Source organism: Lipophrys pholis (genome assembly GCF_963383615.2).
Source record: "Lipophrys pholis genome assembly, chromosome: 16".
Classification (NCBI taxonomy): domain Eukaryota; kingdom Metazoa; phylum Chordata; class Actinopteri; order Blenniiformes; family Blenniidae; genus Lipophrys; species Lipophrys pholis.
The window spans coordinates 4,453,897-4,469,748 of record NC_137634.1 but is presented as its reverse complement, the minus strand read 5'-3'; the positions used below and the strand labels follow the sequence as shown (position 1 = coordinate 4,469,748).

General features: G+C 42.3%; 1 protein-coding gene across 1 annotated transcript in view; it reads left to right on the top strand.

The window, feature by feature from the left end:
* Window positions 1-15,852, top strand: part of med13a (mediator complex subunit 13a) — an 87,571-nt gene that overhangs the window by 12,679 nt on the left and 59,040 nt on the right. The window contains exon 3 of the mRNA XM_080483590.1: window positions 11,980-12,148. Within this exon, the coding sequence (XP_080339716.1) occupies window positions 11,980-12,148 (169 nt within the window). The remainder of the gene's footprint in view (window positions 1-11,979; window positions 12,149-15,852) is intronic.

Below are 15,852 nucleotides of genomic sequence, written 5' to 3'. Positions count from 1 at the left end.
GCTCATTCCCTACACCCCCTTCCACCCTCATTAGATTAGCAGCCTGTGAAAGTCTTTTAATTTTGAGCAAGTGCCATTTCTGTATACTAGTGTGCCAGTAATCCCCTCTCTCTAGGGAGATGAGGGGAGAAGGAGTGAGCTAGAGAGATGGGAGTAGTGAAGGGCGGAAAACTTAAGGGATCTTTTAACGTCAGGCTCTTAATCACCATTGAAGGAATGTAAGGGGAACAAACCGCCAAGCCCCTTTTCAACACTGTTGGACAACCCGCTTTGCTCGCACTACCACAACCACAAAACCAATTCTAATCTTCCGCTGGCCATGCATAGAAATTATTCCCAACAAGCAAATGCCATTGCTGAAATAAAAGCCCCCACCGCCACCACCACCACCACCACCAGTGGTTGAGTATAGGCATCTATTCTTATGTAAATGTAATGCTCTCTTCATCATCCTCTGCCTTCACAAACTGGTGGATTCTCCTGACCAGGGGCATCCAAAGTGAAAGACAAATGGCTGCCTTTTCCTCCTTTCAAAGACCTGCTGATCGTTTTTTTTCTTCTTTTTTTTGCATAGAAAATTAGGAGTGGATGTGTCTGAGTGTAATTGCTCTGTGGCACAATTGTCCCAGGTTTGCCCAAGTCCCTTTTCCCCTCCCGGTGTGTCCCATCGGGGACTTTCAGTGGCATGTTTTTCCTTTGGTTCTCCCATCCATGCACACTTCAAATACAAGTTGGTGAACCCTCCAGTAAATTCAATCCTTTTTCATTGGAAAATAGAGGAAAACCTAAACAACAGGAGATAGTTGGTCAATGTCAGTCTCAAGTTGGCGTCCCTTTTCATTTCTGTCTTAATTGTTGAGTGGCAAGGTGGAAAGGGAGAAGCAGTCATTTGCTATCCACAACAGGTTATCAGCGATCCACCGTCACTGTGGTCACTGGAGGCCCCACATCTATTCATTACTGGGTGCTTGGTCAGGTCCCTTGTGAGTGAGAGCAAGAAATGGTGGGGGAGGGTGGTGGATTGCATTTAAAATGTCCATCTCCCCCATCAATCTGATGAACACTTTGTGTGGGATCTATTCACTGATGAAGGGAGAGAGAAAAAAAACCCTCCTGTACAGTAATTCTGTGGCAATTGTGATTTTGTTGTTTTGTAATAATCTTTTGAATCTTTCTCGCTGCACCAAGTCCATCAAGTTGTTTCTTTGTTCCCATTGAATGACTTTCCTCTGAGAATTTGAATTAAGAGTGAAATGAAATCAGTCTCGCTTTATACCCCGGGGCACAATCCACACTTCCAAAGGGCATATTTCAGTAGTGCGTGCGTGCGTGTTGGCTCAAAGTTTCACTTTCTTGTAGGTCAGAATATTCTTTTTTTCTCTCCTCTGAAGATCTTGCAACTTTAAAATTATTGAACTGCCCACACATCGGGGAGATATGCACTGTTTGAAGCACCACTAGCAGAATACAGATATTTGTTGACAAAAAAATAAAAAAATAAAAAGCCACACCATTCAGATATGAAAACGTGTCTTTGAACCAACCTGCACCTTTTTTCATTCCACAGATGTTTCTTGATGATACAACAATTTTGTGCTGAAAGATTACAATTGGTACTGATTTTATGAGTAAACTTGAAAAGGGCGCGATACATGTGTAAGAGTATCTTATTGACATTTTGAAACTCTGCACTGCATGTGGCACAAGGTTGAAATGAAAGGGAAACTAATCTGTTTCCTCTACTAGTCCTGTGACAGTCTCTTTTTATCATATCCAATAAAAGAGGCTGATCCTGAATCCAAACTCTAACTCTTACAGGACAAACTGCTGCAGATGAGTCAAACTAAAGCACTCAGGTGTGTGATTTGTTTGGAGTATTTGAAAATAAGGTATGACCTCGCAAAACTTTGAATTTCAAAGTGCAGGTATGTTTCTGTAATGTTCTAATGTGTCGCTCTGTTTCAGGAAGAGTAGAAGTTAGAATTCAATGCAAAGACACAAAACTGGACAAAAGATGGCAGTAATACTTGTAGTAGAGACTTTAGCGATATTTAAATTACGGGGGGGGAGGGATATCTCTGTGTAAGGGGGACATTGTTTTCAACACGTAACTTTTCTGAAACAACAAAGCAAAAACACAAAAACTATGATTTTTCACTTGAAACATCATGTAAATGGGACCTAGAATGCTACAGGTGGGAACTGCAGAAGTACATCCGATCCAAAAACTCAAGACAGTGAAGAAGCACTTTTATTTGGAAGTACAAATCCTAAAATACAAATACATCAACATCATTTACTTGAGTATTCATTTATTTCGGGCCACATCACGATCACAAACATTCAAAAAGTCGTTTTAGGAAATACTGTGGTTTTAGAAGCAAACTGCTTCGGCCCACATTAGTCTGACAAGCTGATTCATCAGTTCTCTGAGTTGTTGACCTATTGTACATAAATAAAGTATCTTGTATTTTGTGAACTGAGTAACAGTGCTGTGATCAGTCATCTTACATACAGTAAAATATATTTATCTAGTATCCCAGCACGCCCCCGGCAAGCTCAGTTGGTAGAGCATGAGACGCTCAATCTCAAGGTAGTGGGTTCATGTCCCACGCCAGCCGCCACCTTCCCGTGGGCTCACCACCTGCAGGAAAGGTTCTTAATCGTTGCAACGTGATCTGGGTGACGGTGCTCAGACTGCCACCCCCGTGACCCGGAAACGGATAAGTGGGAGAAAATGGATGGATGGATAGTATCCCAGCACACAGCTACTCTGTATTTCCTGCACTAACAGACTTAGCTTGAGGTTTTTATGCCTTGTTCTTCATGACCTGATTTTTTATTTTTTTTGGCTGGGTGACAAAAAAATAAATAAAAAAATCAACCGTTGGCATTAATAGAGCTACAATCTTGAAGCAAAACGTCACACGAGTGTCTGACTCTGCACTCGAAATCCCGTTTTAAAGATTGTTCCGACATATTTGCACTCTTGGATAGTGACAGAAGCGATGACACACAACAATGGCTGTGATACAGATTTGGTTCCACAATGATGCACAGCTCATTGTGAGCACTGTATCTCAGTGGCATGCCCTCAGGCAAGGATTCAGAGAGGAGAATGCCACTCACTCTTCAGAATCTCCAAATGTTATTGACTTGGACAGCCCGCGAGAGTTAAACTGCATTCTGAAACCTCAAGTGTTGAACTGTAAACATGAACAGAGGGTGTGTGGAAGAGAGAAATTGGCTCTCAAAACACAACTGGGATCAAATCGGTTTCCCGGTGGAGCAGTTGCTGCTAACCAACTCTGGAAGTGTCCGCTCTTAATGAAGCTCTGTTGGCCTTCTGCACTGGATTTGTGATGGTGTGAATGTGTATCAAAGATGATTAGATCCACATGGTTAACCTTGGCTCAGGATTGGTGGCGTGCTCACTTTTGGTTATAAACCTGAGTGTGTAATGCAGAGATTGATGAATAGATAAATCCAGACGAGCTCTTAGGAGGGAAAAAGTGGAGGAGGCCGATGGCTTTTGTGCTCAGGGATCAATTTTCCAGGGCTAATCTCCTGCCTGTGAACCACCCCCCCTTCTCCTCCTGCTCCATCTCCCTCTCCCGTTCGCTCTTTCTGATGGATCTCCATTGGCTGGCACAGCGCGGGGACTCGGCCATGCATGCAGCTCTGGCCCATGGGTGCAGTCTCCCTCTCTTCTCTCTATATATATCTCTCTTTTCCTTCTCTGCTGTAGAAATATTCATTAATTAGTAATGGAGACTTTACAGAGCACCACTGGTTCTTCCTCTCTCTCCCTCTCTCCTTGCAGATAAGGAGGAATAGGAGGAGGAAGTAGAGGAGAGGAGAAAACCTTCTGGCCAGACTTGGTAGAATCCCCCTGAGCACAGTTGATCACAAGGCATTAATCTTGCTGTTTAATGACTGACTGCTGCTCTAATTGCTTATACACAGATGAGCAACTGTGTGTGTGTGGGGGGGGGCACCTCTAAAATCTTCCTAAGCTTTCACAAAATTCATTAACTTTATCATCTGTTTATAACACTCTCACGCTCTTGCGTGTGTTCAGTAAAGTGCTGCTGCTGTATTGTGCATCTGCGTTATGTAAAGTCGACTGTGAGGTTTCGTATTAGAGCTCAGAGAAAGGTCAGCTCATCTGGGTCTGCTTCACAGGAGCCAGAGACACGAGTGTCCGAACCGTCGGCTGAGCCCATAAATCTTTGTCCAAATGAGGCTGCTCATCTTTCGCCCCACGCACTGCCCGCCGCCCACCATGCCCCACAGCTCTGAGCACTCACACATCTGGTCGCATGCAGGGACCTAACCTGAGCTAAACTCCACATCTCCATTAATACACTGAATTTATTCCCTGATCAGGGTTAAAAGTTTTTGCATTATGATCACAAACTGAACCTCTGGGAATGATTGGAAACAAGTGGATCACTGAGCCAGAAACATTTGAAGTGGGGGGCGGGGGGGGGGGTCTGAGGAGCACTAATTAGTCTTCTTTTCTTGTTCTGTAGTTATTAAATAATGAAACAAGTGACAAGCTCATGTGTAATTTATTTTTTATTTTACCAGGGAGTCCACTTGAGATGGAAGAGAACTGGCCGAGACATCAGCCAGTTTAAAATAACCCTCAAAACGCGTCTGCCTGCATCCCGACAAAGAAACAGTGCAGTAGAATAAAACACACTCCTGATAGGAACATGTAATTCCTTATAAAACCAGCAACTTTCATCCTTCAGAGGATTATTTACTGAATTTATCGATAGACATGACTCTTACGAGCTGACGTACCAGAAATAAGAATAGAAGTCTTATCAATACTGGCCTCTGTGGCGGTCTGTCTTGTGTCGGTTCTAGAACTCAAATACTAATACACCGTTTACACAGCAACTCCATTTACACAACAATGTTTCGTGAAAAAGCATTGTTTTTGTGTTTTCGGTTCAGAAAGGTTTAGCGTTTACACGGAAATGACAGAAACGCTGAAAACAATGAAATTAACATCCATAAAGTTGTGTTTTCCATGGCTTCGAGTACCGTTGTCTTGTACACACAACTTGAAAACGTTGTTGTGTAAAAGGGGCCTAAGGCAGCACCATTCAAGGCTGCAACAAACAAATATTTGACAGTCAACAAGCCATCAACCATTAAAAGGATGAGTCGACTAATCAGATTATGTACCTCCTAATTGCTAAATGGCTATTACATACTTATATTACTTTTATCTAATTACCAATACAGAAAAGAAATTAATCCTGTATTCAGAAAACTTATCTCTCAATTGTAGTTCCAATTTTAAATGTGAGTATTAAATGTCACCCCGCGATGACACTGTTCAGCATGACACAAAATTAACAGCTCATAAAGATATCCATATGAAAAGAACTAATTTAGCGATATTTTCTGTAAATCAAGGACAGGGAGATTAGCAGCGTTACAACAGAAATAGAAGAAACGTACGTTTTATGCAGCGCAGTACAGTATAACGTCTGTCTTAACGTGCAGCTTTCTGAAGTCAGGTCGGTCAGTCTAATTATGTTAAAGGATATCGGTATCTCCACACGGTCTCGGGTTTGGCTTGCCCTGACAGGTACATGTTGCATGGATGCTCTGATCCCAGAGTAAAACGGTTCCAAACAATGGATTTTTTTGGTTTTACGGTGCTGCTGCTCAACACTGTTACACATGTGCGATAACTCCCTCCCATATCGATTACATCTATTTATACTAACAGAAACCTCATGAAAAGCCTTGTTGATATTTCCCTGTTTTTTTCCCGCTAAATGATGAAAGCTGTTAAAGAAAGTAGTTAAAAGTACAACTGCTTCCAATTAGTTTTGTGTACACTGCTGTTTCCTTTCGTTTTACCATGTTTACTGTGACTCCGCCACTCATTATTTCATGTAGCTCTAGTGTCAGTCCTGGCTCTGAATATGATCACACGCTCTTTTTAAATTGGCACTGCTTGCATATAATTTGTGATCTTCGGGGAGTGAAAAGTGGTTACCTATTTAGGCAAACCTCATAAGCTGCTGCATGTTTAGAGGCTTGATGTGGATTAATGTTAATATGAGCTGAGGCTTGTGTCCCAAAGAAGGCTAATGGGTGTCACCGGGGGACCGAGCAAGACAAGAGCAACATGGAAAACAAACATGTTGAGGGGTTTCTCTGGATTTTTTTTATTTTTTATTTTTTAAAGTGTTTTGGAATTAGTATTTTTCCCTTCCCCTGAACCCTGAGTGGAGTCGTTACCGTGTAGTTGTGGACAGTCGAGTCCATAGACACATGTCAAGGGGGAGTTTTCCATTAAAAATTGCCAAGCTGAGTATTATCTATTCTGGGACTTTGCTCTGCCTATCGTGTTTCAGCTTTTTCAAACTCTTTGGAAGTCTTAGGGAAAAGACATCATTATTTTAAGTGAGCGAGAGTCAGATGTGTACATGGGGAAGGAATGCCAGATTCCAACTGCAGCCTGGAGAATGGTGCAGCGAGGTTTGCATGATGAACATGGGGTCGTCAGGAGCTCCTGATGTAAACCAGACTCTTGTTTTAGTACAGCTCGGCGCTAGAGGGAGGGCCTGAGGAGTAACAGGCGACAGACAGGGAGGGGGGACCGACGGGGCAGATGTAGTCTTGGCAGGCAGAGGCAGATGGGATCACCATGGCAGATGATGTTAAAGTCAGTGTAGGGAGCTTCTCTGCCAGTTTCACAGAGGGCCGAAGGAGGACAGTTTGTCAGATTTTTCTTTCGTCATAGATTCTTGGCTTTACTACTCTCCCGAGTCTTACCAACTTTCCAGTGTTATCATTCAGGCTGAACTGTGATCTGAGTGGAAACTTGATACTATTTAGCTTTAACTGGTCCTTTCCCCTGATCTGCCGTCAGTGCCTTGGTGGTCCTACTTTTTCCTTGTTGAATTTTTGCCCTCCTGCCCACCATGTCTCTCAGGACGGCCGGACCAGCTGCTAAAACACTCTAAGCAGGCTTGGTTATTAAAAAAAGAAGAAGAAAAAAAGTCTCGATCCCACGCATGCTTCATCCCACATATTCTAGAAAAGTGGAATGGCTTCAATACTGGACATGATTTATTTTTATTCTGCAGTCGCTGTTAATTTTTAATGGGAAATTGCTGTTTTCCTTCCTATTTCCTGCGTTGGCCCTGCTTTTGTGCTTTCCCTTGAGATATTTGTGCACCTGATGAATTGGTTTGTTTCTCTTCAAAATCGTTGAGTATAGTCTCCCTTGCTTGGCACCTTGCCTGAGGTTGTTTTCCTTTGGCCGGGCTGGCTGTAGCGGTTTGAAAGGCAAGCTGAAATTGCTATGTCCAGTAGAGCTGTGATGTTTAAAAGTGGATTTGGTCAGGTGGGGAGGGGTTACATTTCTTCTTTCTAAGACTAAGCTGATAATTTATTTGCATCTTGCAAATTGGTAATGTGACAGTTTTTCCTTGTCACATTGTGTAAATCAAAATGAATGATCTGAAGCATCTGAATCAATTTCCTCTTTGAGTTGCAGCTTTTTGTATTTTCATGGGATATTCTGACTTTACTTATTGGTCTGTGGCCCAGATGAAGTGTGTCAGAAAGTGATTGTTGATGTGCACGGCATATTTGCAGATAAATTAAATTGTATATTGTTCATTTATTGAACCACTGCATGCAAGCTACGAATGCTCCTGGACTGGGTGACCTCACTCCTATGTGTCAGCTTCTCGCACCACTTCCCTTCTTGTTGGTGCTTGTTTTTCATTCGATGCACTCCTTTACACACACGTATGTGTTGTGTTTGTCGCGCTTGACCTCAATCAGCAACGGGGAAGTCACCAATTTCTTTTATTGATCAAACAAACTATTTTTACTTGCCTTAAAAGTTTAGCAGAAAGCAAGCCAAAGCTCAACTCAAGGACTGAATAAAAGCTTGATTATCTTTTGCCTCCCCGGCACACTGCAGGCTGACGTTAAGGGTGGGTCACACTCAGTGTTTCATTTCGTCTGCTCTCACACGCTCGGGGAGATGTTTGCTGCAGACTTGACTGAAAGGAGCTTAAGTGCTGTAAGATGTGAGCAGTGGCTGTTAATGAGATTAGGCCAACGTTGGGGCAAGCACAGAATGTGATTCAGAAAGCAGCTCTGATATGGGTCTAGCGGAGCGTTGCTTCATCCCAGGGAACGAGGTAGAGTTTGGCGGGCGACTCGTTATACTTAGACCCATCGAGTGAGCCAAGTTATTATAGTCCTGTCAGACTATAATATAACTCCATGCAGTTGTGAAACAGATGTTCAAAATGTGGCCTTGTGTGCATTTCAGGTCTTTTTTTTATTTTATTTTTTTTTTAAGCATTTTTCTTTTTTTTTATAGCATCATCGTCTGTTCCTGGAAAAGGCTGCGTTCAAAATGTTATCTCCTTTAATTTGGAACAGCCTCACCAAGTACGTCTGTTTCTGGAAGGAGCTAAAACTCACAAAGGAAAGATTACAGAAAAACCAACTCAACGTTTCTTTGCATAGTGTGGAGTTTCACTGATTCTCGGCAATCGTTTTTTGTAATTCTCAGGAATTTTACCGGAGCTCCCGGCAAAAGCGCTGTCTTCATGATGAGAGCAATGCTTGATGTGTTTGTCCAAAGATGTTCCATTTGTGTACGGCAGGCTTCAAGGTTCATGCCATATGACTCACATAGTGTTCATGCTCATCATTCAATAACCCTTCGTGCTCTGCGAACAGTGGCGCAGCGTAACAGGGCCATCAGATCGGTGTACGATATAGGTCAAGTCTTCATATTTGTACCATTCTGCTGTTGTGGACGAGTCATGCCCTCACCCATCTCGAGGGAGAATAGGTTGAGGGGTGAATCATCTGATCATTTCACTGTTTCTCACATTTCTCTGCCTTCAGTCAGCACCGCTGAACTCTCAGTCATGCACTCGTTTTTGTAATTGGGTGTTTTGTGCAGAGCAGCCTAACTACTTCTTTGTGTTTTTGTCATGAGACCGGTCAGAGTTGTTTGCAGATAATTATTCCAGCAATGCACTGGCGTCGCAGGAATCGTATCCCTGCAGTTGACACAGTTTCTCACTAGTTTACCAAACTTTTATAGTATATCTAAGTGAAACAGCACGCATCTGAGCAGGCTTTGTGACTGAAGCTCCTGCCATCTGTGCCCTAACAATGAGCCGTCCCTGACAGAAATCTTCTTGCCATCTTGATGCAAAATTAGACACAACTCGGTGTACTCAGCATTTTTCTATGAGCGCCAGAGCATGATCGAACGTTAGCTGCCTAATTGCACCATGCTGTGTTCAGTGGTGGAAACATCTGCTTACTCGTTCTCTTCTCTCATTTCTTTAGGACGTTGTCTTTGCTGTGTCACTTGTATGTATGGATGTATGTATGTGGATAGAGAAGTCAAACATGGCAGTAATTAACGGAACCGCTCTTTCGTTGCACTCAGCTGAATTTGTAGAAGACGACAGCTCGACTGTAGACTTTTTTTTCTTTCTTTTTTTTACTTCACATTTCCTGCAGACCCTCTATAAAGGTTTGAGTGCTTTTTACATTAAAAGGAAAAAGCAAATTCACTCTTGGTGGGTTTCTCTCGCTTCATTGAAAACACAACCTGGCTGCTGTTGAACTGTGAATTTTCTGTACTCTCACACTTCTAAACCCTGGTATTAAAAGTCAATGTGCGGCGCAGCTGAAAGCCTCTGAAACCTCCACAGCCTAAAAGCAGGCAGCGGCAGCAACAGCAGTGGGTTTCTTACTTAACTTCTCTTTCTGTCTCAGTGAATTCACTCATGTTTGCATTTCCATGGCCCGTTGGCCATCGTTTTCTCACGTCGCTTCAGACCTGCTGCTTTGCATTTTCAGGAAACTCATCAGATAATCAACCTTCTCCTAATTCTTCATCAGCGCGTGCAAAACGTGCAGCTACATTTATTTCTACCTACTGTATTTATTACTAACGGTTGTACGTGGGTCCCGTTCACACAACAAGTAGCGCTTAGTATTCTGATATGTTTTTTTATTAAAATACAATATAAACTCAATATTTTTTCTTATTAAAGTTTTACTACAAAGACAATTCTGGGTCAAATTCACTGATACAAATTGCAACACAGGCACTTTTATTAACCAGCAGCTGCACAAAATAAACACGTGAATTCTCTCTTAAAAAAAAAAGAAAAAGAAAAGGTGTCATAGTCATTTTGGTTCAGGGAGAAGCTAGAAGGGGTCAGACCAGTGAGATGACAGCACAATAATGCATAAACATCCATAAAGCCAAATGTTTAAGTGTAAATAGATAAAATGCATGCATGAAAATGTCATGTCTTAAAGTAAGTATAATTTTCAACATCATGCCAATTTTAAAGGATGTATCCTGGTGCAAAATATAGTGAAATCTGTCTTTTAATGCTGCTGTGAAAATGCAACAGTGACTCAACTATCTGTATTTGCAGAGTTATCTCACAGGCCCGGCTGGACCCTGTAGTGTCCCGGTTTTGGCCCACAGACCATATGTTTGACTCAACTTTAGGCTCATCTGACATTACCTAAACGATTCAACGTATAAAGGTCGGGGATCAGATTCAATTTTATGGCACTGTGTGTCATAAAAAAAAAAATCTATTCAGAAAGTTCCACTTTGGGAGCTGTGTTCAAAAAGTTGCATTTCCATTGACTCCGAGCACCGTTGTTTTGCGTTTTCGCTTGAAAACGTTGCGTAAACGGAGCCTCAGACTTGCAAGAATCCACACATTAAATGCATCACCATGACTTAATGAAGATTTCAACATTAATGACATTTAGAAATGGCCTTTTTTAAATATAAAACACAACCCTGGCTCTTCATACGGTATCACTGTCCTCACACACAAAAATAAGTGCAGACTCCTGTCGCTGGGTTCCTAACTGAAGAGAGAGCGTTAAAGGAGTTTTCTTTCAAAGCAACATCATATTTTTAACTACAGGGCAGGATGAAATCTCCGTTCAGCAAGGCAGATGTGGGTCAAATACACAACCAGGAGTCTTCAGAAAGTTGTGTTTATCCACAATTGTTATTCTTGTTGCAGCCTCCACACTCGGGCCAGAAGGCGGTGGGGAAACGTATTGTCTTCCCTTTCAGGTTCAAAAGCGGAAAGTAGCTTCAGGGCTAACTGGATTTACCCGACTCAGCAGTCAAGAGAGGACATTTTTTTTCCGATTTGTGTCACTTTGGAATTTATGTACATTTAAACTGTAGATTTAGTGCAACTTTGCTTCTCTAGTAGCACATTTCTATCAAACTCCTTTGTGCTGACGGCTGTAATTTCACTGGGCATGTTGCATTGTGGCTGAAAACTTGAGGCAGAAATCAGCCCGGTGCAACATTGTGGCCTCTTGATATTTCATCCACTATTAACTCTACTAGATTTCCGATATGGATTCAGATGGAGGCGAGCTGCCTCACGCTATTGCTTCAGAATATGCCGTAACAGCGCCGCTTTGAGTTTAATCATGTAATAATTAACCAAATAAAAACTGTTCCGATCCCAATTAGCAGTTTATTTTGATAGGAGAGGACATTTATAGCATAACAAGTTTATCTAACCAGAGTAACTCGACAAGGCAAAGCTGTTGAAGTAGGATTTTTTATTTTTTTTTAACTTATGTTGTATATAATGTGACAATATGGTTGATGTGACAGTTGGCACTCCCATATGTCATCTTGTAAACACTGATGGATGTCCCGATTAGTGACTCTGCCAAGTGTTAGCCAGCTTTTTGCTGTCCGCCTCCCATTCACAGCAGCAACACGCACTGTTGTCACCACTGTTGTAAATGGAGTTTTTCTGCTCTCGCAATTGACATGCTTTGCCCTGGAGAGTTCTTACAGGTTTATAAAAGTGTAGGGAGGGGGTAAGAAAACCCACTCAAATCTTCGCCCTCCTCTCATTACTTCACTCCTCTTGTCTCTTTCAGCCGAGGACGATGGGCTATGGGAGAACGGCCTCTCCTACGAGTGTCGCACTCTCCTGTTCAAAGCCATCCACAACTTGCTGGAGCGCTGCCTCATGAATCGAAGCTTTGTCCGCATCGGCAAGTGGTTTGTCAAGCCCTACGAGAAGGATGAGAAGCCCATCAACAAGAGGTACGTTGGCAGCACTTGTTTTGCTCTCCTCCGTGGCAGGGGTCTGCACGAGCACCTGAACTCTGGCTTGTTTTTATGTCACTCTTTAAGTTTGTTGTTGTTGGGCTCAGATAGGCTGTTACACCACTCAGCCGGCGGAGCGCTGCCTCATGGACGCACAGGGTTACAGTTTTATGTGCTATTCAGTGTCGAGACTATTAAATCCACACTCTCGGTTTAGGGCTTCTGTTCCCACTCAACACTTGACATTACATGTTTTGACATTGCTACTTTAAATAGAGGCTCATATTAATAGTATCCAGTGAACAGGGAGATTTCTCTGGAGCAAATCTTGGCGATATTGTAACATTAGGCCGCACAGTCCATATTTAACCCGGCACAGTGGTTGGCAAATAGCAGGTAATTCAAAATGTCTGATCTCTTGAAGGAAAAATTAGTTTACTCTTCCATAACATACCATTTATAGTTTTCCTATTTACTGGAGGTAACTATGTAAATGCCAGCCTCTGAGAAATGCCTGTAAACACAAGCCTGTAAGCAGTAATTTGCATCTCAAATACTGCTAAGTGGCAGGCGAAACATGCCAATAAATGCCGTCTTTTTAAGATAAAAGTGTTGACATTTGAATCAAAGTGGTCACTGTTTGTGGCGGGTGGATCAGTTACACTGCTTCTGCAAGTCTTTTTTTTTTTTTTTTACAGAATGAGTGTTAACATAGATTGCTGTAATTCTTTGAAGAGAAACATGTAATCTGTCCTTGAATGAGATATTAAATCAAGCAATTTTCTTCAGTGGCTGTATATATACCGTCACTTTTGTGTCAGTGATTGAATTCCGTGCAATTGAGATGTAAGATTGTCGTTTTCACTTGAACACTGAATAAAGTGTTCAGGAAGAGATGATAATAATGTTAGTTTTTGGTCCTGCTTTGCCACTAATATTGAATTTTCATGCAATGTAAAAGTTATGCAGTAAGAACCAACCTGCTGTACCTTTTACATGGACACTGATCAGATCGGAACCAGGGTTACACCAGTTTCTCCAATCAGATAAAAATGTTTAAGGCTCCGTTTACTTGTGATGTGAATTCCTTAACAAGAATGTCTGGTACTAGGCTGCAGCAAATATCAGTTTTCCTCACCTGTGAACTTTTACTTCTGCCATGGGAGAATAATGATTGTTCAGCAGTAGCTGTGTAAAGGCTCTTTTTATATCTGCCATAAACAAGACAAAACAAAAGTCAATAGATCCGTCTTCATCTAACATTATTGATGTTTCTGAAAAACGCCTGGAATGGGCTCGGTCCCGATCAGGTGGATCAGCTCACCACATTCTTACACTACACCACAGTTGTGATATGAGAGTATTTAAGAAAAAAAAAAAAAAACAAGCTGAAAGAGTTGCCGTTGTGCCGGCCCGGTGTGCCTCCTATCTCTCCTCTTTGTGGAGTGTGTTTGTGTACACAGTCAGCTATCTGCTGAGCTGGATTTCTCGCCGTCTGGGTGTATTGATAACAGATGGAGACGTGGTTAGTGAGGATAAAATGACCATTGCAGTTTTTTTTTTGTTTTTTTTGCCATTACACTTCGACCAGTTCCCTGACTCCTTCTACCTCACATTAACCGCCACTTTGAACATACGGCATGTTGTTTGAAAGCTCTTATGGCGAGATTTACCATTGTGATGTAAGCTGCTTCTGGATTGTTTACGTATGTATGACAATTGCAAGTTAATTCACTCCTACACCTTGCAAGCTCTGCCTGTATCTGTTTTGTTATTGTTTTTGAACTTGCCGTCAGTTGCAGACATAATCTTGTGTGTGCACAGACACGTGTTTGCCAGAGCAGCTGTGCAGACTACGTTAGAAATGGCCAGAACTCCTGCTATCTCCATTCAGCTTGTCTCTATCATGAACACGGTGTTTCTGCAGACTCTCTCACAGCCTTGCATCTACAATCGCTCACATCCCTCAGAACAGGTGGAGTGTACTTCCATTCTAATGGCATAATAAAATACAAAAAACCAGGGAGAATAATATCAAGATCAAGCTGGTGTTCTCTTAAGCTGTGAACATGCACAGTTTTAAAATCTTTACCCAGTATGTTGATCACACAGGGCCTCAGTCAAAGGAAAGAAAAATCCCACAATGGTCTTTTCCTCTTCACTGGAATTCACAGGCCACCCTCTGTCTGTGTCTGGCTCTCTCTCTCTCTCTCTCTCTCTCTCTCTCTCTCTCTCTCTCTCTCTCTCTCTTTCCCTCCACCCCCCCTGCTGTCACGGAGCAGACTGGGCAGGTTATAAATAGTGGTGGTGCAACCACCCTGAATCGCGGTTGTCGTCAAGGATGTTTTTCCTCTGTCCTTTTGGTGTGATCTGGCATGGTTCTGGACAAACAAAGCGCCACTGAACCACATTCACTGGACCCCTCGATGCTGTTTTGTTTGTCTGATGTTGCTGCTGTGCTCTGAGCAGAGGCCGTGACAGTGAAGCATTTCCTGAGCCGCTGTTGATCCATGGCCGGGGTGTTAGCAATTATTAAATGGCTCGGGCATTGTTGGTCTGTGTTTCTGTTGGACAAAGTAACGCAGAGTACAGAAGCCAAGTCCTGTGTACTTATCCTCCTTTGCATCTTGTCTCCTTGGAGATGCTGAAGCTAGTCTTACTTGTGCTGCCACAGAGCAATGCTCACCCCAGGGGGAGACTTCATGCTCATGGGTGGCATGATACTGCTTCTAATAACAGTGCTGAAATGTTACATCATCAACAGTAACTGACTGGCCTCAATGGGAGCGGGCTTGAAAATTTCCCGGGAATTTCCACGTTTATTGTCCCGAGAAAACTGCACTAAACTGTACATTGTTTCATTGTGCAACACCTTTCCTTTCCCCTCCTTAAATAACACACACACTGAACAGATTGCTGAACATTGTTTGCCAGCACTGCTGCTCATCTGTCTCCTTTAAGCACCTTGTTCACCTTTCATTGACAAGTAGGTCAGGGACTATTAGTAGTGCATCCTTCGAGAGCACCTCTGTCATAAATTTTATTTGCACAATAAAATGGTTTCACTGTGAATGTCATCTGTGCAGTTTGAGAAAGGAAAACATTTCTGATCAGTTTTCTCATGGGCTGTTATAACAGCATAAAGATCATCGGATGTTGAGCTACACAGAGGCCCTGTTTACACAACGTTTTCAAGGGAAAGCGCAAAACTACTGCGATACTACGATACTACTGCGCATGCACACCACGGCTGTACTCAGCAGTTCTTCTGCACATGCACGATGTGCAATGGACGATAACAATAATGGCGGCCTCCAGAGTTGCATGGCTATCAGTACATATTCCCACTTGTGGCCCGACATGAAAATGACATGTTTTCAACGTTTCTGCTATTTTCTGTGTAAACAAACATTGTTTTCAAAATGTTGCACACAGAACTTTCCTGAAACATAAATGCAAAAACGATGCATTTTCATTTTAAATAAGACATACCAAGAGGTTGGTTGCTGGTAGACAGGTGTATTTTCAATTCTGCAGGTAGAACATGCAAACTCCACATATAAAAGCCCCTCAGTTAATCCCCTGACTTCAGTCGGGAGATATTGTCATATACTTTAAACTAAACTATATTTAATTTTCCATTTATTTTAATGATTATATGCCAGGTTTCTCCTGACTTCACATTTTATTGTTATTGAAGC